This window comes from Hemiscyllium ocellatum, chromosome 7, assembly GCF_020745735.1.
Source record: "Hemiscyllium ocellatum isolate sHemOce1 chromosome 7, sHemOce1.pat.X.cur, whole genome shotgun sequence".
NCBI classification, from domain to species: domain Eukaryota; kingdom Metazoa; phylum Chordata; class Chondrichthyes; order Orectolobiformes; family Hemiscylliidae; genus Hemiscyllium; species Hemiscyllium ocellatum.
Genome location: NC_083407.1, coordinates 50,161,646 through 50,187,785, shown reverse-complemented (window position 1 = coordinate 50,187,785; position 26,140 = coordinate 50,161,646). Strand labels below are relative to the sequence as shown.

The 26,140-nt window shown below is 38.3% G+C and overlaps 1 protein-coding gene across 5 annotated transcripts in view; it reads right to left on the bottom strand.

The window, feature by feature from the left end:
* Window positions 1–4,431: 4,431 nt before the first annotated feature.
* Window positions 4,432–26,140, bottom strand: part of cobll1b (cordon-bleu WH2 repeat protein-like 1b) — a 167,040-nt gene continuing 145,331 nt past the window's right edge. For 4 of the 5 annotated variants that reach the window (XM_060827177.1, XM_060827179.1, XM_060827180.1 and 1 more), the window contains 4 exons: window positions 15,394–15,616; window positions 11,766–11,866; window positions 7,891–9,530; window positions 4,432–4,886 (listed from right to left, as the gene is read on the bottom strand). In XM_060827177.1, coding sequence (XP_060683160.1) covers window positions 4,662–4,886; window positions 7,891–9,530; window positions 11,766–11,866; window positions 15,394–15,616 — 2,189 coding nt within the window. In that variant the 3' untranslated portion in view covers window positions 4,432–4,661. The remainder of the gene's footprint in view (window positions 4,887–7,890; window positions 9,531–11,765; window positions 11,867–15,393; window positions 15,617–26,140) is intronic. The other variant, XM_060827181.1, reaches the window with a different exon arrangement.

The following is a 26,140-nucleotide window of genomic DNA, read 5'->3' as shown; positions in this document are numbered from 1 at the left end:
TTAATAAATGTGATGTCATCCATTTTGGTAGGAGTAACAGTAATAAGGATTACTTGAATGGTAAAAAGTTGCAGCATGCTGATATGCAGAAGGACCTGAGTGTCCTTGTGCATGAATCACAGAGGGTTGGTCTGCAGGTACAAGTAATTTAAGGGCGGCACGGTGGCACAGTGGTTAGCACTGCTGCCTCACAGCACCTGAGACCCGGGTCAATTCCCGACTCAGGTGACTGACTGTGTGGAGTTTGCACGTTCTCCCCGTGTCTGTGTGGGTTTCCTCCGGGTGCTCCGGTTTCCTCCCACAGTCCAAAGATGTGCGGGTCAGGTGAATTGGCCATGCTAAATTGCCCGTAGTGTTAGGTAAGGGGTAAATGTAGGGGTATGGGTGGGTTTCGCTTCGGCGGGTCGGTGTGGACTTGTTGGGCCGAAGGGCCTGTTTCCACACTAAGTCTAATCTAAAATTAGGAAGACAAATGGAATTGCTAAACAAATTGAGTTTAAAAGCAGGGAGGTAAAACTGTGCAGGGTGCTGAGGAGGCCACACCTGGAGTACAGTGTGCAGTTTTGGTCTTATTACTTGAGAAAGGATGTACTGTCACTGGAGGGGGTGCAGAGGAGATTCACTAGGGTGATTCTGGAGTTGAGGGGGTTTGTTTATGAGGATAGACTGAGTAGACTGGGATTATATTCATTGGAATTTAGAAGAATGAGATCTTATAGAAACATAAAATTATGAAGGGAATAGATATGATAGAAGTAAAGAGAATTATTCCACTGGCATGTGAAAATAGAACAGAGGCTGAGGGGCGACCTGATAGAAATGTATGCAATTATGAGAGGCATGGATAGGGTGAATAGTTGGTCTTTTCTCCCCCAGGGTGGAACTGTCAAATACTAGGGGACATACATTTAATGTGAGAGGTGAAAGTTTAAAGGAGATGTGCAAGGAAAGTGTGTTTTTTTTTACACACAGTATGTGGAACCCATTGACAGGAAAAGAGGTAGAAACAGAAATTGAAGCAATGTTTAAAGGGGTATTTGACAGACATGTGAACAGGCAAGGAATAGAGTGATACAGACCACAAGCAGTCAGATGGGATTAGTTTAGAATGGTATCATGGTTAGCACAGTAATGATGGGCTGAAGGACCTGCTCCTGTGCTGTCCTGTTCTATGCTGTAAGGGAATTTTCTTCCTTTTCCAAACCTAGGGGATCTTTGGCACTCTCATTCCACATACCACTACCATGTTTGAAATAAGCTAGGTCAACATTGGTTTGAGATCAAATATGGTAATTTTCTTGGAGCACCTGAATCAGTCACTGACTGACTTAACAAGCTGAACTACAGGGTAACCATTTTTACATTTGATTCTTGGATTTAATGTCTATTAATGTGATCTTGTATATAAGGTAAATATGTCAGTTAGGAGTAGAAGCTGTAGTATGCTGTTGGAAAAATCCTATACACTGTAAATTCTGTACAATTGTACTAATCAGAATAACAAAATTCAATTACTTATTAATAATGGACTTGAACACCCACAATCATACTTCTAGTATTTCTATTTTTAGAACTTTTAAGTAGAATGATGAAAGGTGTGTAATTTTTTTTAAAAATTGGATTGCTTTAAAATAGAGGAAGATTGTTATTGGTTATTTCTATGAAGCATGTTCTTTGAAAATAAAATCAGCAAGTCATTCTGGAACAGTGGTCGAAATCCTGCATTGCTTAGTGACTGCAGTCCCTTATGACATTAATGGAAAGTTGTTTAAACGTTTGAGTTTATGACCGACAATGTAAACTCATTAAGACAATTTGTTTTGTTTTTGATTCGGTTGGGAGACTTAAAACCTGTCCAGTTCAGACTACATCAGTTAACTTCAAAAGCAAGTATTAGTTTCTTCCTGAGGAGGAATTTTCCAGTTCAGATCAGGAAAGCCACCTACGCTGGCAGAAATGCCGCTTCCAGACTAGGAGAGATTTGATAGAAATCTGCACATTAATGTAACTGAGCAAGTTTAAGTTCTCAGATTTGTAAAGAGTTTGTGACAGTAGGCTTGGAAAGGATTCACTGAATTGTCTCCACAATACACAACGGGAAAAATAGCAGAAAAGAATCTGTTCAGCACAAACCTAATGAAACGAGACAGGGGTCTTAAGTCCCTGTACTGGCTGGTGTTGGGGAACACGATGAAACTTTGTTTTGATGTTTGCATCTAATTGTAAATTAGATTTCTTTATTTTGTGTATTAAACTAAGTTCAGCTATTAAAGAGCAGTCTGTAATCCAAGGTGAATATGTTGTAGTGATTAATCACTATGTTAACTAGCTGAACAAAAATGATCAAAACATGTCAGTTTTCATTCTGGGATCCGACTTGTCCAATAGTACCATCTGCTGGGATCATAACAGTAGGAAAACAATACTTTCAAAATGAGCATATTAACTCCAACCCAGGATATTGAATCTGCTTAAAAACCATTAAAATATTTTAGATCTCCAATATTTAATACTTAAAAATAATTAACTAACAAGACAAACAGGAACAGAACATCCCAGTTTAACATGGAGTGTGCAGAATTAAACAAAAACAGGGTAAAAGAATTTAATGTTTCAAAAGATGTGCTCTTAACATATATATATATATATATATATATAGAAATTGAAGCATTGAATATTGCAGAACTTAAGTTGTGAATTCTTAAATACAGTGCTAAATCAGGAAACATATTCAAAACTGAAAGTGAACATTTCAAAAAAATAAGCCCAAGCCATATTGACAGTGTTCTTACTTCAAAATAAATATTTCAAAAGTTTTGCAAAGAAAGCAGTTAAAAATTGACTAACCCAAGACATTTTATACATTAAAATACCTTGCCCCACCCTAAAATAGCTTTTCAATGATTGAATAAAGTATTGAATACAGACTTAGAGTTAATTGTTTCAAGGAGTGATATCAGATACATTATTTGCAATTGTTTCATTTTACTTCTACATCAAGCAAGATTAATTCAACATTTATATAAACATTTTCTTCAAAAGTAATTCATCAACTGTGTTTTTTTAATCAAACTAATCTTTGAAACATTGAAGATGATATATCAATTTTAATCCATTCCTTCGCATAACACTTATATGACAGGTGTCCTTGTAACAGTTCAGTAAGAATACAAGCTAGTTTCTATCTACAGAAAACTTCCACCAAACATTTGATATGCTTTTATTGGTATGACACAATCAAGTACCTATTGATTTGGCTTTAAGTTTGAAGTAAAGTGCCAACTAATTGATCCCATAAATGCTTCTAAATTGCTGGAGAGGTAAAGCGTTCATTACAAAACTAGATTTTACAGCAGGCTTTCGGACCCCAATTTTGGCACCAGATGGGGATCCCCAAGCTCCCATTTGCTGGCAGCAACTTGAAGGTGCAGTCTTCCCAGTGACGGCCTCTTTAACCGGCTGCCTCTGTGCTCACTGAACTATTAAGGGCAGTGCGCGAGCTCTTAATGATACCAAAGCAATCAGAAGGCAAGCAGTTTCAGAGCCTCAACAAAACACAGGAAAGGTGAGGCAGATTGAGGCCCATAAGGATGCCTCAACATGGAGGTGCCTTCTGAGATGTTCATTTAAATTAAAAATTCCCAGTGGTAAAGCTACCAGGCCTCTCAGAGCAGAGGGGAAAGTCTTCCAAGTGGATTTCCTTGGCTGCAGGTGGGGGTGCTCCTGCCCACATCCCCCTCTTTCAGAGCATGGAGCCTCCACCTTTGACAGCTCTATGCCAAAAGCAGGCCACCTCCAATGTAATGGCAGCCTCTATATATAGCAAGGACATTTCCACAGACATCAAAACACTGGCATGCTTAGTAAATCATCACTAACTGGAGCCTTAATTTATCTCACTTGTCTATCTGTCTGTCTCTGGAGGTACAGGCTGTTGACCACAGTCCATGCTTAACCATGGAAAATTAACCTAATGGCATATCAACATGGTTTCCCCTGCTTTTCTCAGGCGTCCTGCATCCAAATACCACCTAGGTCTTGCCCCCATTGGTCAGAAAAATGAAACCCATTGTTTTGGGAACATCAGAGACTTGAAATTACAACATAGAAATACAACACTGCTAGGAAAACCAAATATTGGTTGGTTTTTTTGTTGAACAATTGGAGGGCTTATCGCTAAATTATAAAAGCCAGAAAGGCTGAAGACAGTAGTTGGATTTAAAAATAAATTTTAACATATTTTTCAATTACATTTAAAATAGTTTTAGTCCTATTACAAAAATGCTTTACTATTATTATATATCTTTTTATTTACAGATTAAAATCTGTACGCAAAAAAGTGTTGATTTTGAAGGGAAATACAGATTAATGATGTATAATTGAGATTGTTTTGGTTATAAGTGCACATAATTTTCACATACAACACACATATATAGTACAGATATTTGTATTTTCAGGTTCACAATTACAGCTATCACATCGAGTCAACTTTGAGCCAAGGCCCCTTACATTCCAGTGAATTGCAATATGTAGTGCAAGAAGATACTCATAACTGTGTATTACAGAGTTTAGTAATTGTTGGATAATATGTCAGCTGTAACTGAATAAATTTAAAATTAAAGCTGATCAACTTTGTTTTAGTAAATTATTAATGCAAATAGTTACATCATGGGAAGTGTGTCCACCTTTTTAAGTCTGGCAGCTCCTTCTCCTGAGCGAACAGCATCCAGAACAGCTCGGTGAATTTCTCCTGGGTCACTCATTTGGGAAATTAAAGTAGGTTTTGATGTACTTAAAGGAGATGGCAATTGTGGTTGAACGTGCTGTGCTTCATTTCCCACTATTTTACAGCAATCCATTTCTTGTCCTCCTACAGAAGACAAAGTCTGTAAAAGATTGCAAGAGAACTGAAATTCAAAGTACGTATTACTGCCAGATGTGACAAAAGCTACAAACACAGAGACTGAAATTAGGTTGTAATCCATCATTTGCGCCTCAACTTCTGCAAATATTTCTAAATTGAATAGTGAGCAGTCAACAAGATCTAATGAGTATATGTCAGAGAAGTCCATCAAATGTACCCTTGCATTTTCTTTCATTATCAAATTTATAAGATGCCAGTCTCTTTTTTTCCAGTAAGTAGCACACACTCCGTATGGGAGCAAGCATTCTACTCAAGAGTTGGGTAGTACTTTTCAGGAATAACGATAGCAAATGGTAGATAACAGTCGATTTATAAAATGTATCATCTGTAATTTAAAATGAAGCAACAAAACCTGATAAAGTATACAGTTTTATACTATGCAAACAATTTCATGAAAGAATAACTGAAGTTGGTTTTCCTACTGACGTCAACTTAGCGTCACGAGCTTCTGATTTGGGTCTCCATGTGGCCTACAGATCTCTGGGCACATCAAACAAAGCAGCTCATGGAGAAAAGAAAAGGAAGCAAATCACTCATGTTATAGCTTGATGGACAGGTTTTTGCCATTTGAACCACTGTTAGCAGGCTCTTTGCATTAATTAATTTCAATGTTGCTCTATTTCAAGGGGTGTGCTTCAGAGAATGATGACTACCTGAAAGTTGAGAAAACAGAACTTGACAAGGGGACTCGGTTCCTGGAAATCCAGACAGTATGCCGCAATCCAAAGTTAATTTTGCAATGGAATGGAGACAGAATTATTTATTTTTACTTGGAAATGTCCAGCAGCAGTAATATTTTCATCAAGATATAATTTTCTGCAATTTGGACCTAGCACATGGCATTGTGAGCAGCAGGATTATAGATCATACCACTACGTAATCAAGCAAACTCTGCTGTGGACGACAGTTTTACACTCAAAAGGTGCTTGTTTCACTGGGTAAAGCATATATACTACAGTTAAAATTAAGGTTTCTCTATGAAGAATAGACAAATGGAGAATTTTTTTTGCTTTTTAGTATTATTGGCATTTACTATTTGTCAGAAAATAACAAGTTTTCAGGTAAAGTAACTTCATTTTAAAGCCATTATGGCTTCCAGAACTAAACAACTTGCTATCATGCTAAATCTGTTGATGCAGATTTATTTCTGAAAAATTTCTCATTGATGATTCAGCCAACATCAGTCACAAGCACACATCTGGTAACAGGATTTGATAAGTTACCAGCTTTTACAACGTGAAAATATCAAATAATTTCTCTTATTCTTGTGCAACAATATTACAATTGCCTATTTAGATAATATTAGCAATTTTTACAAAGATTAAACAGACATTTGCAAAGGTTATTTAATTTTAATGCACCCCTGCTATTGTCTTACGACTTCTTCAATCTGGTGCTAAAGGAAAATAATTTAAGTCAGAATGAACAGTAACATGTTTTGAGGAGAAAATGATCCACAAATGTCAATGTCAAGTGAAAGACGAGTGACAAAGTCAGGGGGTTCCAAGTCTTTTCCAATAAGGATACCATATTGAGAGTGGTTAATAGTCATGACCCCTTAGTACAAACCATAACGGTGTGGTAGAGGGGTATCACAGTTGAGAAAGAAAGACAAGGATTTAAAAGTGTGTCACAACCAGTCACTCAGTCAAAGTTGCATGGCAGCTATTGCTGCCTCTAACTCACAACCCCCAACTTTGGGAACTCCCACATCAAGTATTAGATTTTTAGTATCTGGCAAAAGTAGGTAACCTTCATAGTTTTTTGGCTTATGTGTTACTTTACTTCATTGTTTACGTACCATAGAACTGCAAGGTAATTTAATTAGTAGCCAGAAATATTTTATTTGCATCTATGCTCAGCTCAAAGCAGTATTCTCAGGTGCATAATAACCAAACCAAAGCTCCTTATTAGCTTGTGTGTGGAACCAAGGGGACTATTGCCTTTCCTTACTAGGTCTCCCAATGACTAGAAAGCAACCTGCTGGACTGTGGGCAGTGAGCTAACTCCACAGAGGTCAATGTCTCTTCACCAAGTCACCCTTTATTTACATGTGGAGAGTCTTTGACATTGCCCCAGCTCCCTCAGAGTCAGGTCTCAGAGTGTCCAAGACATTTGTTGTTATTCATCAGCCAGGGCTCTCTGACAAAGAGATTAACAACCCCAATCAGGGAACTCATTCTATGGGGTCCACCTGGCTGACCTCATTACAATCACTAGAGTGGGTATTGACATTTGTTGGTGCTAATCAATTATCCATTCCTTGTGGTTCTGACATCAACTTTGTAAAGTAATTTCCAAGTTCGCTGTTGTTCCAGTTCAAGTTCTTTTCCCCTGAATTGGACCAAGGCGTTTAAAATTGCAAATTTCTCTCACTAATAACAGTAAACTCAATTTTGCTTGGGATGCTCAACTTTCACATTAATTAGACTTTAAGGCCTTAAAGCAGAAGCTGCTGTGAAATATTTTAATCACAGAATAATCCTACAGTGCTCATGGTACAGTGGTAATGCTCCTGCTACAGAGCCAGAAAACTTGGGTTCAAAACCACACTGCTCCAGCAATGTGTCAAAGCACACCTGAATAGGTTGATTAAAAATATCTAATGCAACAGCTTGTGTAACCTGGTATAACATTTCTGTAATGTATACCAACAGTGAGTGAACATTTTACCTCCTATCATAGTAAATAATCTTTTAAAATCATACAACATTAGTATTTACACAAAATTTCTGAAAGAAGTTTAACTTTTTACTCAAATTAAACTTCTCTAATTAACCTGTTCATAAAATTTCTAATGGCATTACTGTTTTTCTGAAAAAAAGTAATCACATTATTGTGATTAGGCACTTATTTGAATTTAGTTGCATGCATCAATTTAAGGATAAAGGAACACTAGTGCTACAATAGATATTCTTTGCAAGTTAAAATCAGGAAATAATCTTCCCTTATTGTATTACTTTTACCTGTTTTGGTAAGCTGTTGTGACTGGACTCATTATGAACTGTTGAAGCTGGATGCAATTCTCTTTCTGCAGAATTAGTTGGAGAGGACAGGGTTGATAAATCAATTCCAGCACTCTTGGGTTTAAAGGAATACGTTGGGTTTGTTTGTGCTTTCTTGACTGCTGAAGTCACCGCACGAGCAAAAGGTGATGGTGAGGTAGGGCTGTATGTTTTTGCAGCAACAGTAGTTCTGACAGCTTTTGTGTCAGCTAATGTTACACGAACAGATGGCTTCTTTGGTACTTTGGGAGGTTTTGAAGGTCGAGATATAGACGTCTCCCCAGATTTAGGTAATTCTGTCTGGGCATTCTCTTCAGAAATTACAGTAAATTCTGGAGGTGGTGGAATTATAACATTTAGATCATCTGCATTTGTTGGAGTAACTTCCTGAAATGACAATCCATTTTCCCCCTTTGGTGAGAATTTATCACCTCTATCAATGCTGGACTGAGAAGGTAAACTAGCACTTCTAGCTAGTGCAGAGCTAACATATTGTCCTGAGCTCCTTTTATGCAGCTGGAGGAAGGCTGATCCAGGCTTCATTTTCCTCTCTGAAGTACTCTGAGTTCTTCTATTTACTTGCACCTTGGATTGTGCATCTTCAGTATCAGCCAGCAATTTGGAATCTGTTGTTTCTAGGTGAGAGGTTTTAATGGAAGGATTAATGGATCTTCCTTGAGCACTTTTATCAAAGTGAGCTCCTTGGTGAAAAGCGGTTAGCTCTCTTATTACGTTAGTTAGAGGTTCTTCTGATGTACCAAGCTGCTTTGTTGACTCTTTTGAAATGTCAGGCACTGTGACAACATAAGATGCTGTTTGCTGATCTGGTATTTCAGCTTCTGGCATGACTCCATACGTGACAAATGCTTCATTTTCTAATGACTTTGAGGGAACAATTTTGTAGGTTGTCATTCCAATCTTTGGTATATAGTCTCTTGTGATTTCATTTGAAGGCTTAGGTTTAGGCTCAGACTCACACTTATATAGCACTGGAATCTTTGTCGGACTTTCTGGACTTTTGCTGGCATCTTTGGTTGACAATGATGCAAGAGAATCATTGGATGCTGAACATTCTTTAGCTGGTTGGTTAAGAGGCATCTTATCCTGCTTATCAGCAAGTGTGCATTCAAGTGCATCAGCAGACATATTTGATGCTGGCGCATAATTCTGTTGCTCAGAAGACTCCAGCAGAGTAAAATTATTGCCTTGTGGGCATTCTGCAGAAGTGCCTTTCAAGGTTGCATAAGATGTTAGGATAACGGTACTCTCTGTTGTCTCAGTAGAGTGGACATTCCGAAAATCTACTTCTTTGTCAGACTCTTCAGAATTACTTTTTTTAATTTCCAGCTCATTGATCTCCACTGTGTCGGAATGTTTTTGATTGTCTTTATCAGGTAAATTTGATGATGGAGAATTGGCAGAATGTCTTGCCGCAGGACTGGTTCCAGCATCACCAGAAATGCTCGTTTCTTTTGAAGTTTGAATCGACTCTCCTGTTATTCGTTTATCGGGTGGTAACATGGTCTTCACGCTTGGCATTCCATCTGAATCTCTCTGATACATATCACTGTGTTTATTTTCTGCAATCTGTTGTTCTTCAACTAAAATTCAAGCAAAGAATTCGATCAGTTTACTTGCGTGAGAATATTTTCCAACAATATGTTGAAATTTCTCAAGAAGCTTACATTATGGGTGTAAATATAAGTAAAAGAAATGTACAACAAAATATCTAATGGGGTTCCTGCATTTGTTGATTCAACACAAATTCCTCGTGGCACTACTTACGGCAAGTATCATTTTTTCCATGAAATGGTAGATAAAAGGATACAATACGGTTATTGAAATAACTAGTTGCACTCACTGATGAGATAATACTAGTCACTTGAAGAACTCAGCATAACTATAGACCAGTTACTATGATTAATTTCACTGTGTTTTTTAGTTAATTAAAACCAAAAGCAGGCATATGAATCTGGTTTTTAAAAAGATGAGACAATGGCACTTAAAAGGCTGTCAAGCATTGAGCTATCATATGAAGGTTAAACAGCGAGGAGACTGTACAACAGAATATTCTGTCCTGGCCTTTAAATCAGGGATCAGAGATGTTGTTCTGTTTAAATTAAGCAAGACGATCTATTGGATCAACAGTGTTCTTTTATTTTGCATTATCATAAATACTGAGTTGTATTGATTGAACTGGATAATTCTGATCATCCACGTTTCTCCTGGAGTTTCATCGATGTACATGTCAAAATGATCAAGATGTAGTCCACCTGCAGCAGAATTTTACTGTTCTGGTCGTTTCTTGTTGCCATACAAACAGATATTGTATTCAACTATTCTAAATGAAGTCGCAAGACGTTTGTTTGAAGTAAAAACAAGTCTATTGCACTGGATAACCTGTTTCTGTGACAGAAAGTAGACATAATTCTAAGTATTAGATGCATAAACCATTTGTCCAGTTACCACCTCAGCACCTCATGTCTGTATATTTACTTTTAGCTCCTCTTTTACTACTTTTGGAAATAGGGTTAGTGGGAACAGTCTCTGACCCAACAACAGAGATAGGGAAGTGATGGGAAATGGAAAATTAAAACCTCTGCAAACATTACTCCTGTAAAAGTCGACCATCTACATTTTGATTGAAGGTTGCATTTTATGTACTCATGTATCAGTTAAGTTTCTACAGTTAACATCAATAATGCACATGCATATATTTCTAAACTGTACGTTACTAACTTGGATGAAGACAGTGAATGTACAGTTGGCCCCCCATACCAGCAGGAGATATGCTCCAAGACCTACCGCAGAAACCCAAAATCACAGACAGAAACTAACCCATTCATTTAAATTGAAAATTTACCTTCGCAGCAGCCCACTGGTTCTGGAATGTTCCCTGTAATATGGTCGGGCTGCAGTAAACTATGGGTAACTGAAAACGCGGAAAACAATTCTGCGGATACAGGGGTCGCTCTGTACTATTGCTAAGCTTATGGATGACACAAAAATAGGTGGTAAGGCAAAGCTTGCAGATTATATAGACAGGTGAAATTTGTCAGATGGAATATCACATGGGAACAAGTAAAATTAGGAATAATAGACTAGTTGATTATTATTTAAATAGAAAAAGACTGTAGAAACCTAGAGCAGAGAGGGTCACACAAATTCCATAAGTAATAGGCAAAGCAAACAGAATCTTGGCCATTAATTCAAAGAGAATGGAGTATACAAGTAGGGAGACTTCACTGAAACTATACAAGGCACTAGTCAGACCACAGCTGGAATACTCGAAACATTTCTGTTCCCCTTTCCTACGGAAAGACATACTGGCATTGGAGGCAGACTAAAGGCGACACATTGATTGATTTTGCATAGAGAGATTATCTTAAGAGTAAGAGGCTGTGTAGTTTGGGTTTGTACTCATTTTGAACCCCAATAAGGAAGCCAGCTCCTTAAGGGACACACCAGGATAGATGCAGAGAGGTTGCATAATCTAAGGGCATGGGAGTCATCCAATTCGGATAAAGGAAAGGAATGCTTTATCACAAAGGGTCATCAAAGATAGGTCATTAAGTACATTTAAAGTGGAGACAGACTTTTATTCAGTAAAGGAATCAATGGTTATGGAGAAAAGAGAGAGGAAAGTGGACTTTAGAATTGAGATCAGCAATGATCTCATTGAACGGCTTTGCATACTTGATGGACTGAATGGCCTATTTCAGTTCCTATGCCTTTTGGTCTGAAGAAAATTCAGGACAATCCATTTTACATGTTAACTTCATTTCTGAAGACTTAAAATTCCACACAGATTGTTGTTATTTATATATGGTACTTACCATTTGTGTTTGTCACTGATAGATCCTGATCTATATCTGTCTTTGAATTTTTATCCTTTTCTGTCACGATTTGGTTGCAAACATCTTCAGCTGTACTTATTCTGTTAAAGGACAAGAAAAAAATTGGGGGCACAAGTATTGTTAAAGGGTTTGTATTAAATTGTACATTGATTTTACAAAACATTTAATGTTCATACAAAAATGGAGTGAGTGATGATTTTAACCACTTGATAAAGACAATAGTTATAATTACGATGCCCAGCAATTCAAATTGATCTAGCTCACAGTTTTAAAATTACGTCAAAATTAAACTGTCATTATTAAATTTGATAGAACTGGAAATACAAGGTTAACAGATTTTGATCGGTTGAAAAGTTGAGTTATAGGATTAAAATAAGCATAAGGCGATACCTTTGTGATAATATTAACAGAATATGCTAAGTTAAGCACCAGTTGATGATAGGAAAGAAATTAATGACTAATATCAATACAGGTTAAATGCTTTACAAATATAATAGGATCTCAGCTCGGGTACAAAGGGGGATAAAAGTGTGATTTTGTAATATCAAGCCAACGTAGACAAGGAGTACAAACCCAAACTACACAGCCTCTTACTCTTAAGATAATCTCTCTGTATGCTGAGTTGCTTTTATTTCTATTCCACTACTTAATCCCACTTTATTTTTCTGAATAGCTAAATTATCCAGTATTATAATCAATTTACTCACATGAGACTTGGACTGTGAGCCAATATAATGGCAAGAAGTTCAACCACTTTCAGTTAAACCACCTTTAGAAACTTTAAAGATGAGACAAAGATCAAAAATATCAGATATGAAGATGTACACCCAAGCTCAGAGGCCAAACATCTGAATTGGGCTGACCATCCAACCAGAATGCCTGATACTTTTGTTTTATATTCCTGTACGTGGGCATTGCTGGCATAGAGTCATTGAGATGTACAGCATGGAAACAGACACATTGGTCCAACCCATGCATGCCCACCAGATATCCTAACCCAATCTAGTCCCACGTGCCAGCACCTGTCCCATATCCCTCCAAACCCTTCCTATTCATATACCCATCTAATTGTCTCTTAAATGTTGTAATTGTACCAGCCTCCACCACATCCTCTGGCAGCTTATTCCATACACGTACCACCCATCATGAAAAAGATGCCCCTGAGGTCTCTTTTATATCTTTCCCTTCTCACCCTAAACCTTTGCCCCCTAGTTCTGGACTCCCTGATCCCAGGGAAAAGACTGTCTATTTACCCTATCCATGCCCCTCATAATTTTGTAAACCTCTATAAGGTCACCCCTCAGCCTCCGATGCTCCAGGGAAAACAGCCCCAGCCAGTTCAGCCTCTCCCTGTAACTCAGATCCTCCAACCCTAGCAACACCCTTGTAAATCTTTTCTGAACACTTTCAAATTTCACAACATCTTTCCGATAGGAAGGAGACCAGAATTGCACGCAATATTCCTGTACAGCCGCAACATGACCTCCCAATTCCTGTGCTCAATACTCTGACCAAGAAAGCATATCAAACGCCTTCTTCACTATCTTGTCTACCTGCGACTCCACTTTCAAGGAGTTATGAACCTGCACTCCAAGGTCTCTTTGTTCAGCAACACTCCATAAAACCTTACCATTAAGTGTATAAGCCCTGTTAAGATTTGCTTTCCCAAAATTCAGCACCTCGCATTTATCTGAATTAAACTCCATCTGCCACTTCTCAGCCCATTGGCCCATCTGGTCAGATCAGAGGTAACCCTCTTCGCTGTCCACTACACCTCCAATTTTGGTGTCATCTGCAAACTTACTAACTGTACCTCTTATGCTCGCATCCAAATCATTTATATACATGACAAAAAGTAGAGGTCCCAGCACCAATCCTTGTGGCACTCCACAGGTCACAGGCCTCCAGTCTGAAAAACAACCCTCCACCACCACCACCACCCTCTGTCTTCTACCTTTGAGCCAGTTCTGTATCCAAATGGCTAGTTCTCCCTCTATTCCATGAGATCTAACTTTGCTAATCAGTCTCCCATGGGGAACCTTGTTGAACGCCTTACTGAAGTCCGTATAGATCACATCTACTGTTCTGTCCTCATCAATCTTCTTTGTTACTTCTTCAAAAATCTCAATCAGGTTTGTGAGACATGATTTCCCATGCACAGAGCCATGTTGACTATCCTGAAAATCAGTCCTGACTAGCATTTATTGCCTACCCCTAGTTACCCTTGAGAAAGTGGTGATGAGTTGTCTGCTTGAACCACTACAGTTCTTGAACTCTTACAAAAGTGCATCTTCTACCTTTTTCTGGGTCGCATTCTCATGTTGGTTAAAGGAAGTGCTATAAGAACAGCCTAGAGGCTACACTTGGGACTTCTGATAACAACTTCAAATCTTGGAGAAGTGTACCCAGAAGCACTACACTTGACACAACCAATTAAAAAAAGAATGTGACCGCCTTTGAAAATTAATGCACAACAGAATCAGGAGAAAACCTAAGCAGAGGAAATTCCAAGTGGTGTACAGTGATAACTTGAGCTTAAATGTATAGGGTATGATCAAGAAGTTAGTGGATGCCATAAAATTTCGTAGTGTGGTAAAGAGTGAAGATATTAGCCATAAACTGCAAGAGAATATCAATGGACTGGTCAGTTGGGAAGAGGAGTTGCAAATGGAATTCAACACAGAAGTGTGGGGTAATGCACTTGGGGAGGGATAACAAATCAAGGGATTATGTGATGAATGGTTGTACCCTGGAAAATACTAAAGATCAGAGGCACCTTGGTATGTACATCCACAGGTCCCTAAAGATAGAAGGGCAGGCAATGTCATCAGGGATAAAGGCACAGAGTACAAAAACAGGGATGTTATGGTGAAAAGAATACTGAGGCCAGAACTGGAGTACTATTCTCATCACCACATAAAAGGAAGGATCTGGGTGCACGAGCAAGGTTGAGAATATTTGCCAAGATGTTTCCTGGTCTGAAATACCTGAGCTATGAGGAAAGATTAGATAGGTTAGAGTTGTTTTCCTTGGAGCAGATCGAGATGGGATTTGAGAGAGATTAATTATATTAAGGGCATAAATAGGGTAGAAAGGAAGGCATTTTTGTAGATAGATCAATAATCACGAGCTATAGACTTATCGGGTAGAAGTTTAACAGGAGAATTAAGGAGAAAGCTTTTCACCTGAAAAATGATGGAAGTCTGGAACGCACTATCTGAAAGGGTTTTTGAGTTAAAAACTCTCATAACAGTTAAGAAAGATTTAGATATCCACTTGCATTGCCATAGTCTCCAGGGCTATTAGCCAAGAGTGGGAAAATAGGATTAGTAGGATCAGATCTTTGTTGACCAACCTCAGCATAATAGGACAATGGGCATTCTCCTGGGCATGCATAAGAAGGCCACCAACAATATAATTCACCAGCTGCATATGTGGGAAGAAAGCAGAGTTAATGTTTTGTCAGAGTCAAGTCACCAGAATCGAAACGTTAACTTAGCTTTCTTCCCACGGATGCTGTCAGACCTGCTGAGCTTCCCAATTTCTGTTTTGTTTGAGATTCTCATCATTCACAGTTCTTTGTTTTATATAATTCACTCGCACTTACTTGCCCTCAGATTTGATATTAGTTTCTTTATCTGTCACAGCAAACGAACTATACTCATCCGAAGTCTGTACATTTTGAAAATTGGATGCGACATTTAGGGAAGTTGGTGAGCACAGTGCCTCTTCTCCTTTACTAACAACAGCTTTAGTATCATCGACGTCTGGAACTCTGATTTCTTCTGTTTCAGTAATCTCTTCAAGATTACCTTCCGATTCAATGCCAGCTGTACTCATAAGAAAACAAGATTTAAGTCTGCATTCATGACAAACCTATGCTAGCAACTTACGAAGTTGTTTATAACTAAAAGGTTCAACAATTGAACATATACATTTCAGATCTCTACTTTGGTAGGATCAAATCCTCAATGCAAACCTGTTAAAATATTTTGCATTTTCCATTGTTTCATAACGTACAATATTTAATTTCAAAATGCATTCAAAACTTATCAGTTTCTAACAAGGATAACATCCATTACAACAGTGCCAATGTCCTGTCATATTTGTTTTCAATGCTTCTGCGCTCACAGCTTAAATTCACATTTGGCTCAAAAGTTGATAGAATTTAGGGATCTAATGTTTTGCATTGCCTTAGGGAAGGGTCTTTAGCCACATGGTGCTGCACTCTTAGCTCTGGATGTCCTGCCCCTGGACACCCACCATTTCGTGTGAGAGGAGAAGGAGCAGGTTGTACTTTGCACATCTGTGGCTCATGCAGGCAGTTGCACATGTAAAAGTGCTGGTATTTTGAGGTAGAACTTCATTACATTTCTTTTTTATAAGTAGGATGCTCAAGGCATAGCTTATTCAAGAGAAAATCTAAAGTTCCAAGAGATATTTGAAGATGCGAAGTATTGATGAGAATAGATCTAAAGACTCTTTGGAAGAAGTGACTGTGGGCAATACAGGATGTCTTCTGGGTTTGTTATTAGATATGAACAAATGCACATACAAACTGAATAAACTCACTGGAATTGTCATACTTATCCGTACCATCAAGACATTTGAATCCTCTGCCCTTTAAATGCGTTTAAAAACAAAATGAGTACTTGTTATTTCACCGCATGTTGACATAAGCCCAAAGACTGTCATTATAAGATATTTTCTGCATGATTAATTTCACAATCTGACATTATCACAGTGTATAGTTTGTCGGCGTGGACAGGTTGGACCGAAGGATCTGTTTCCATGCTGTACATCTCTATGGCAATTGAGTCTCTGATGTGGGGTTATCAATACAAATGCTTGTTTTTTTTTCAAATAAGGGATTTAGTTCTTCGTGGCATACACTTTAATGAAATGAATGCATTTTTACTGAACAAAAGTATTTTATCTTAAAAGGTTAAGTCATCAATAGCCACCTAGAATTTTGGTGCTGAGCTCTGCCCACTGGATACCAGGTGAGATGACATGGAGCAAATAAGGATCAAAAAGTAATAGGGAGGAGACATGACTTGGTATAGAATCATAGAGTCCCTACAGTGTGGAGACAGGCCCTTCGGCCCAACAAATCTGCACCGACTCTCTGAAGAGTAATCAACCCAAACGCATTCCTTGACCCTATTAGTCTACATTTACTCCTAACTAATGCACCTGACCTACACATCCCTGAAGAGTATGGGCAATTTAGCTTAGCCAATTCACCTGACCTACCCACCTTTAGACTGTGGGAGGAAACTGGAACATCCAGAGAAAATCCATGCATACATGTGGAGAATGTGCAAACTCCACACAGTTGCTCAAGGCTCGAATTGAACTCGGGTCCCTGGCACTGTAAGGCAGCAGTTCTAACCACTGAGCCACCGTGCTGCAATATGAGGCTATAAAGTTCTGTGGGATGAGTAGAAGGACACAGATTTACATAGACTGTATGGATGGTGATAGGGGTGGATGGTGTTGCACGGATGGAGCATACAATGTATGTTTTGGAGTGAAGAGGCAAGGTTAGAGGGCTATTATCTGTTTTATTGTTTTTATCTTAGACAACTAGACCAGGTCATGGAGAATTAAGGTGTGCCCCTTATACAAGTCACCTCCACATTTGGCAACCAATGTAGCTGCCTCCAAAATCCTTCGAAGGGAGTGGGGGGCCTCAACTTCTATTAATACTCACATTCCTGATTCAAAGCATTAGTCCATCCAGGGCATTACCTCCTGACTCAGACAGTTTTCAGACACTGCACTTCTGATTCAGGAGCAAATATTCAGGTCATAGTCTATTTAAAAAAAAACTGGTTTCTGTTTATCTAAAGTTGCAAATTTTAGATGTTGCAATGTGAATCAATGGTATTTCCTTTAGTGTCAGCAAATATTTACATTTATTTATTTTCAGGTACACAATTATGAAACTAAACAAACCTCAATAAGTGGGTGCAAACAGAATACCATCCTGAATTTCCTTGTCTGCCAAATAATGCAGCTACCCACAACAGCATGCAATGGATCCCAATAGCTTCACTGGAGCTCCCTTGAGGCATGATCCCTGCCAAGCTCCCAATGGGCAAGGTACACCACCCATACCTTCTCAGCTCATCTGATTTTAGCAAACAGACTCGATATATCCCTTCTTCTCCTTCCATTTAATATTGAAATCATCAGAAGCAATTTTCTAGCTCAACATTCCTCATAAGCAACACCCAGCAATGTGTTTGAACATCCTATTTAAAGACTTGAATGCTGAAAAGGTAAGTGGATTGAACTTTAAAATGCAGCTCATTTTAAACTGGAATTGGTATACAATAACTTGTGTGCAAAAGTAGTAGTCAATTTCCACTCTATGTGAAATAAAAACATAGAAAGAAATTCCAAGGGAAATAAAAATAGACATGGACATCACAGGGTCAGTGTTGAAGATAGAAAGAAGTTTGCTCAGGACTGCTCACTATGTGGTCTTTTGAATAAACTCCACCAGGATGCTTCTGTAATCAGCCTCCGACTTGGTACAGCAATTCAGTCTTGACAGGGTATCCAAAAATCTAATGGAACAATCAGCATTCAACGTTGTGTGTATGTGTGTATATGTGATGTATGTGTTTGATTTATTTCACTGTTGTTTGCCTTTTTGTGCGAGAAACTTTAGATGTACTGTTGTCCAAGTGCCCACTTCATTGAAGACATAGCAATGGCAAATGACTGAATAACCACAATATGCATGTAAACTGTTTTTTTCCAGACGGATACTTGGAATTCAGTTGCAGTCAGTCTATAGCCATGACAGCAGGAACCCTATACAAAAGGAACTGCAGGTTCCAACTCAAAATATAATACTAATACTTGCCACTGATACAGGTCTAGCAGTATTAAAATCACAGTTATGGGCAATAGGTCTTCTACAATCTATAACTGTGGTTATGTAGTCATTCACCATTTCTACATCTTCAATAAAGTGAGCACTTGGTCAACACCACATCTGAAGCCAAAACAGAAACATTTCTGGCACACAAAGGCAAACAATAGTGAAACAAATCAAACCCATTCACTATTATAGCAGAACTTAAATTAATTCAGTTCATCAATCTTGTAGTATGTCAATCTTTCATTTTGCAGAAAACAAGACCATTAGATGTTGGAGGAGAAGCACGTTGTTCGGTCCATCGTGTCTATTATTCATGATCAATCTGATAATCTTCAATTCCGCCTTCTTACCTTTACCAGTCAAGGCTGTATTAGGCTCTGGTCTGATTGTATTTAGAACATTGTGAGCACTTTGGGTCCCACATAGAACACTGAACAGTACCTTCAGCCCATGGTTCTGTGCCAAACATGGCACTAAATGAAACTAATTCCTTCTGCCTGCCCTTGGTCCATATCCCCCCATTCCTTGCATATTCATATGCTTATCTAAAAGTCCCTTAATGCACTTACCATATCTGCTTCCATCACCATACCCGACAGTGTGTTCCAGACTCCTATTACTGTGTAAAAAACTTGTCCCTCACATCTCCTTTGACTTTCTCCCCCTCACCTTAAACACATACATGCCAGAATTAGACTTTTCAACTCTGGGAAAAGGATTTTGACCATTAACACTACTCGTACATTTCATAATTTTATAGGTTTCAATCAAGTCTCCCTGCAGCCTCCACGTGGAACAGAAAACAGCCAGAGTTTTTCTAGCTTCTCCTCTAGTTTATACCCTCTATCCAGGCAGCATCCTAGCAAACCTCTTCTGCACTCTCTCCAAAGCCTACACATCCTTCCTGTAATGCAGAAAGAAGAAGTGAATGAAGTATTCGAAGTGTGGTCTTATAAAGCTGCAACATGACATCCTGATTCTTGTACTCAATTCTCTGACCAATAAAGGCAATAAAAGCAAGCATGCCATACGCCTTCTTAACCACTCTATCTACTTATGTAGCTACTTTCAGGGAGCTATGGACTTAGACCCCAAAGATCCTTGGGTACATCAAAGCTGTTCAGAGTCCTGCTAGTAACTGCATATTTTTCCATAACATTTGATCTCCTAAGGTGCAGTTTCTCTCAGTCCATATGCCCATCTGATCTATATCCCGCTGTATCCTTTGACAGCCTTCAACAATATCCACAACTTTTTAAATTACTAACCCACCCACCTACATTAAGGTGGAATGTGCTAGCCTTGGAAGAAGCCAGAGGAGTTTTACAAGAGTGATCCCAGGGATGAGCGGCTTGTCAAATGTGGTTACGAACTCGGGATCTGTACCCAGTGGAATTTGGAAGGATGAGGGGGAATCTCATTGAAAGTTACAGAGTACTGAGAGGACTGGATAGAATGGATATGGAGAAGATCTTTCCACTGGTAGGAGGGGCTAGGGCACAAAGACACAGCTTTAGAGGGAAGGTACAATGTTCTAGAACTGAGAGGAGGAAGAATTTCTTCAGTCAGAAGATGGTGAATCCATGGAACCCGCTGCCACACAAAGCTGTCTTGGCAAAATCACAGTATATTTAAGACAGATAATTAGATTCTTGATTGGCAAGGGGATCAATGTCATAGGGAGACAGCATGTGAATGGTGTTGAGAAGCATATCGACTTTGATCAAATGATGTAGCAGACTTGATGGGCCAAATGGCCTAATTCTACTCCTATATCTTGCAGTTATATGCTCTCCTGTTCTCTCGGTCACATTCACAGCATCCTCTCAGCTGGCCATTTATTTATGATTTTGGACTACAGTAAATTCCATGAATGGTTGTGCTGTTTCTGATCACTTCTTTTCTTCCATCAGTTGTACAAAGGCCAAATGAAACAAACAATACAGAGCATAAATGGGTTGGAAATTAAAAATCATATGCTTGTAAATATATCTAAAAAATCTCACTATTCAAGTTGCAGAGCTCTGCAAAAATGAGACTTTCACATATTCATCTCTTTGAAAAATATTGATGGTGTTTGTGACCTTCATGTTATCACTGAAACTTGGATGTTTGACTATCAATGCAGATTTTTAAAGACCCAGATGACATGATCTCTCTGGTGTACATAGGGTAACTGTAATGTTCTGAACAGGGCTAACAACAGAGACTGTTAAAGTTGGGCCTCTAGAACTTGACAGCCTTTATGTTTTGTACTTCTGGATCTCCCTCTTACCAAAAGAGTAGATATAATTGTTATTGTCAAGAAATATCATGACACTATTAAGGAATTTCAGGCCAGTTACCACTCCATTTGGTATTTGTAGTCTTTTGCACTCATAATTCTCCAAACAAATATAAAACTTATCTGTTGTATACCTCCTGTGACTATAAAATCTTGCTGTAATGCTGCATGTTTGTACCATTTAACTAAGGGCCCAGGGTGTTAATCAATTTAACACTAGTCCAAGTGGCAGGAATGCTTCAAGCACATAATTAATTAGCTGCTCAGCTGTGAACATTCCACCACTCTTCACAACATATTTTTATTTTGATTATGCTGTATAAAATGAATCAACCCAGATTTATACATACTCAATACACTCAGAATATCTATTATCAGAGCATTTTAGGATATTGAAGAGATAAATCTCCCTAAGAAAATTAATTCAGAAGAACAACAGTTGTCTTTAGTGTATGGAAATAGGAAATGTTGGAATAGAATAGAAGATATTCAATTAAGTTGAAGAAAAAGACATGAATAAAGAAGTTTGCTGAATTAAATGAGGAAGGGAGATGATGCAGTTCACAAAATAGTCACAGTCCATTCAATTCACTCAGTAGAGCTGAATTTTTACATGTGTAGACAAGAAAAATAGTGGTCAATTATTTCAGCTGTGTTTTTTTAAAAAGATCTACTCTCCTAAGACTATTTACAGTGTGTGAAATTGTTTTTATAAATCTGGGTATAATTGCTGAATGGGAGTAGCCAGTCATTAGTAAATGTCTTCCTGAGAGATTTAATTTAAACTTCTACATACCAGTAGTTGAATAATGACATTATTTCAAATTTTGCGGCATGAAGGAAACCACAAGGTCGAAGTATTCTTAAGAGGTAAACAATGTTTCTTGTGGGATCGGGAGGAATACAAACAGGAATGTGATTAGACTTTTTAGAGCCAATGGGAGTGCAGACTCTTGAAAGAAGGTGGTTGCATTCTGATTGCTATTTACTTGTGCTGAACATTTTCCACATTGCCAAGAACAACCTCTGTTTAACAGTTTAAAAGGCAGAACAAAATATTTTCTTGTTCAAATGTATAAATGCAGTAAACTTGTGTGCATTTTAAACAAATACATGATCAATTCAGCAAGTTTGCTAAATACAGGTCGATCTTTAGATTAGAGACAAAAGCTACACTAGACTTTGTGGAAGAAGATACCCTTCATCTGCAGTTTAAGTTCAGGGAGTTTAACTGTTTGCTGAAGTATCTGTAATAAACTGAAATTGATGACTGTGTGCACTTTCACTCGATATGAGAACATTGTAACTTCAACAAAGGCAGATCATTGTGATCTATGAGGCCGAAATGTAATTGGCAGATGTGAATTCAAGTGCTGAAGCAGTACATTTTCTTCTCATGATTGCTCGTAAGTAAAATAACCCAAATCAAAACGAGCTAAGCAGCTTAAATTCAATCTAGAATTCAGATTGGACAAAGGCTTTACACAATTTTCCAAGGTAATAATTTTTAAGTAGTTGGTTGTATAAGACAAATTATTTAACACAGTTTTAGTGTTAAACTTTTGAATATAAAACATGGTACATTAGCTTTCCTTAAGGATATGATTAAAATGATCTTGTCCTTAACTGGCTCTAGTCTCATCTTAAAATACAGTACAAAAAGAAAATAGAAATCAAGAAAAAAAAGAGAAAAAGGGAAGGATTTTCAAATGGCAGGTCATAGAGATGTACAGCACAGAAACCGATCCTTCTGTCCAACTCATCCATGTCAACCAGATATCCCAACACAATGCCAGCAGCTGGCCCACATCCCTCCAAACCCTTCCTATTCATATAGCCATCCAGATGCCTTTTAAATGCAATTGTATTAGCCTCCACCACTTCCTCTGGCAGCTCATTCCATACACGTACTACCCTCTGTGTGAAAACGTTGCCCCTTAAGTCTCTTTTATATCTTTCCCCTCTCACCATAAACCTATGCCCTCTAGTTTTGGACACTGTCACCCCAGGTAAAAAACTGTGTATTTATCCTATCTATGCCCCTCATGATTTTATAAACTTCTCTAAGGTCACCCCTCAGCCTCCAATGCCCCAGGGAAAACAGCCCTAGCCTACTTAACCTCTTCCTATAGCTCAAATCCTCCAACCCTGGCAACATCCTTGTAAATCTTTTCTGAACCCTTTCAAGTTTCACAACATCTTTCTGATAGGAAGGAGACCAGAATTGCATGCAATATTCTAAAAGTGGACTAATCAATGTCCTGTACAGCCGCAACATGACCTCCTAACTCCTGTACTCAATACTCTGACCAATAAAGGAAAGCCCACCAAACGCCTTCTTCACTATCCTATCTACCTGCGACTCCACTTTCAAGGAGCTGTGAACCTGCACTCCAAGGTGTCTCTGTCAGCAACACTCCCTAGGACCTTACCATTAAGTGTATAAGTCCTGCTAAAATTTGCTTTCCCAAAATGCAGCACCTCACATTTATCTAAATTAAGCTCCATCTGCCACTTCTCAGCCCAGTGGCCCATCTGATCAAGATCCCGTTATAATCTGAGATAACTTTCTTCGCTGTCCACTACATCTCCAATTTTGGTGTCATCTGCAAACTTACTAACTATACCTCTCATGCCCACATCCAAATCATTTGTATAAATGATGAAAAATAGTGTACCCAGCATGGATCCTTGTGACACTCCACTGGTCATAAGCCTTCAGTCTGAAAAACAACCCTCTTCCACCACCCTCTGTCTTCTACCTTTGAGCCAGTTCTGTATCCAAATGGCTAGTTCTCCCTATATTCCATGGGATCTAACCTTGCTAACCAGTGTCCCACATGTCTGACAAACCTGACTGAATATTTTGAAGGGTTTTCAGAAGTAGTATTAAACATTGACTTATCAACTATCTTTTATATGGATATCCAAAAATATTTAAGATTGTTCCGCATGAAAAGTAGGGGTCCATAACTGGTGTCTTAAACATGAAATAAAGGCAAGTACACTGTACAAAAGATAAGTTGGTTAAAGTGGACTGAGTAAATAAGTTAAAAGGAAGATTGTAGACAAAAAGTAGTAGAGACTTAAGTAGATATTTTATACATGGCTAACTGGCATTGTAAACTGAAAGAAAAGGTGTGGAAATGCTGTGAAGATTAATGATAGACAAGAAAATGAAGCAAGTTTTAAAAAGCAGCATGTACGGTGGCACAGTGGTTAGCACTGCTGCTTCACAGTGCCAGAGACCCGGGTTCAGTTCCTGCCTCAGGCAACTGTGTGTGGAGTTTGCACATTCTCCCCCTGTCTGCGTGGGTTTCCTCCGGGTGTTCCGGTTTCCTCCAAAAATGTGCAGGTTAGGTGAATTGGCCATGCTAAGTTGCCCGTGTGTTAGGTGCAGGGGTAAATGTAGGGAAATGGCTCTGCGTGGGTTACATTTCGGTGGCTCGGTGTGGACTTGTTGGACCGAAGTAATCTAAATCTAAAAAAAGTGGACTAAACTGAAATAAACAGCAATTAATTATATTTGGGGAAAATTAGCAAGGAACATAAAAACAAACAGTAAAAATGATCTGCAAGTATAAAATTGAACTAAAATCACCAGAATTGACACTGATCCATTAGAGAACGAGATTAGGAAATTAATAATAGGAATCAAGGAAATAGCAGAGGATTTGAGAAAGTATTTAGTGTCCATCTTCAGACTGGAAGATAAAAACAGCATATCAACATTTATATATTTAAAAATATCAAGCGGCCAAAAGGAAGAGAAGAATTTGAAACAAAAAGAGGGGAAAATTAACAGAATTCTGAACAGGCAAATCCCTGGACCCAAAGCTCTAAATCTTAGCATGTTAGAGGGGGCATTTTCAGTGAATGCATTTATTGTATATTTGTAAATGTTAGATTCATTGTTGGCCCAATCATCACTTGGTGAACAGACCAACATCGAATCTACCAGCACCCAAGCTACAGATCTTCACAAAAAATGTTAAAGCTTTTAAACTTTCTTCAATGCCAGAAAGAGTCCAGCAGTTTGGAAAAATTAGAAGAATGGGGACAAAGTAGGGAATTAAAGAAATTTCAGTCTAACGTCTCTCACTGGAAAATGGTAGAAAATGCTTTCCTCTAAAGAGATAATGGAGGGTCATTTAGGAAAAGTTGACATGGTTGGTGAAAAGGAAAACATATTTGTCAAATACATTAGAGATTTTTCAGCACATATCAGGCAGAGTAAAGAGGAACCAAAAGATTTCCAAAAGGCATTTGATAAGGTGCCATATAAAAGCTATGTGCATCAGATAAGACCTATTGTGTTGGGTGATATTTTATCATAGACAGAGGTCATTTTAAGTTTTGTCAAATTATAACCATTGAAGTGCCACAGAGCTCAATGCTGTGGCATTAACTATTTACTATATACATGCTGCTGGTGGGACCATATTCAAGGACTGGATACAGTTTTGTGCATCTTTCTTAAGTTGGGACATACTTGCATGGAAGCAGTTCAGAAGAAGTTCACTAAGCACATTCTTAGGATGAGGGGGTTTTTGTCTTAAAAACAAATGATTGAACAAGGTGGACCCATAAACATTTTAAAAAAATGATAAGTCATCTTATTAAAACATGAGATTTTAAGGAGTATGACAGAGGTGATGCCTGGAAGATGTTTCCTCCTCACGGGGGGAAATCTAGACCTAGGGGACATAATTTCAAATTAAGGGGTCTCCCATTTAGGAATGAAATGAGGAAGAATTTCTCCCTCAAAAGGTGTTCATCTTTGTAATTCTCTTCCCCAACAAATACTGGAGACTGGTTCATGAAATACATTCAAGTCCAACTTAGAGAATTTTTTGGTTGATAAGTGAGTTAAGGATAACTGCGGTTGGGGGAGGGTAGGGGTGGGGGGTAGCTGGGTGGACACTAAAGAATAGGATGAAAGCCAAGATATGATCTTATCTGCAGTGATTTATGCTATGGCCTCAATTGTTCATCATATTTTCTGATGGCTTAAATAATAGGACACATCAAAATTCTGCCCACAGTAAAATAAGTGGCATTGACAGTAGGGCAGATGGAAGCAAAATAATTTCAATGTAAGGTAGATAGAGAAATATGACTTAAAAAACATGAAACTTACTTTTGAAAGGCTGAATCTTGAGAAACTGTTGA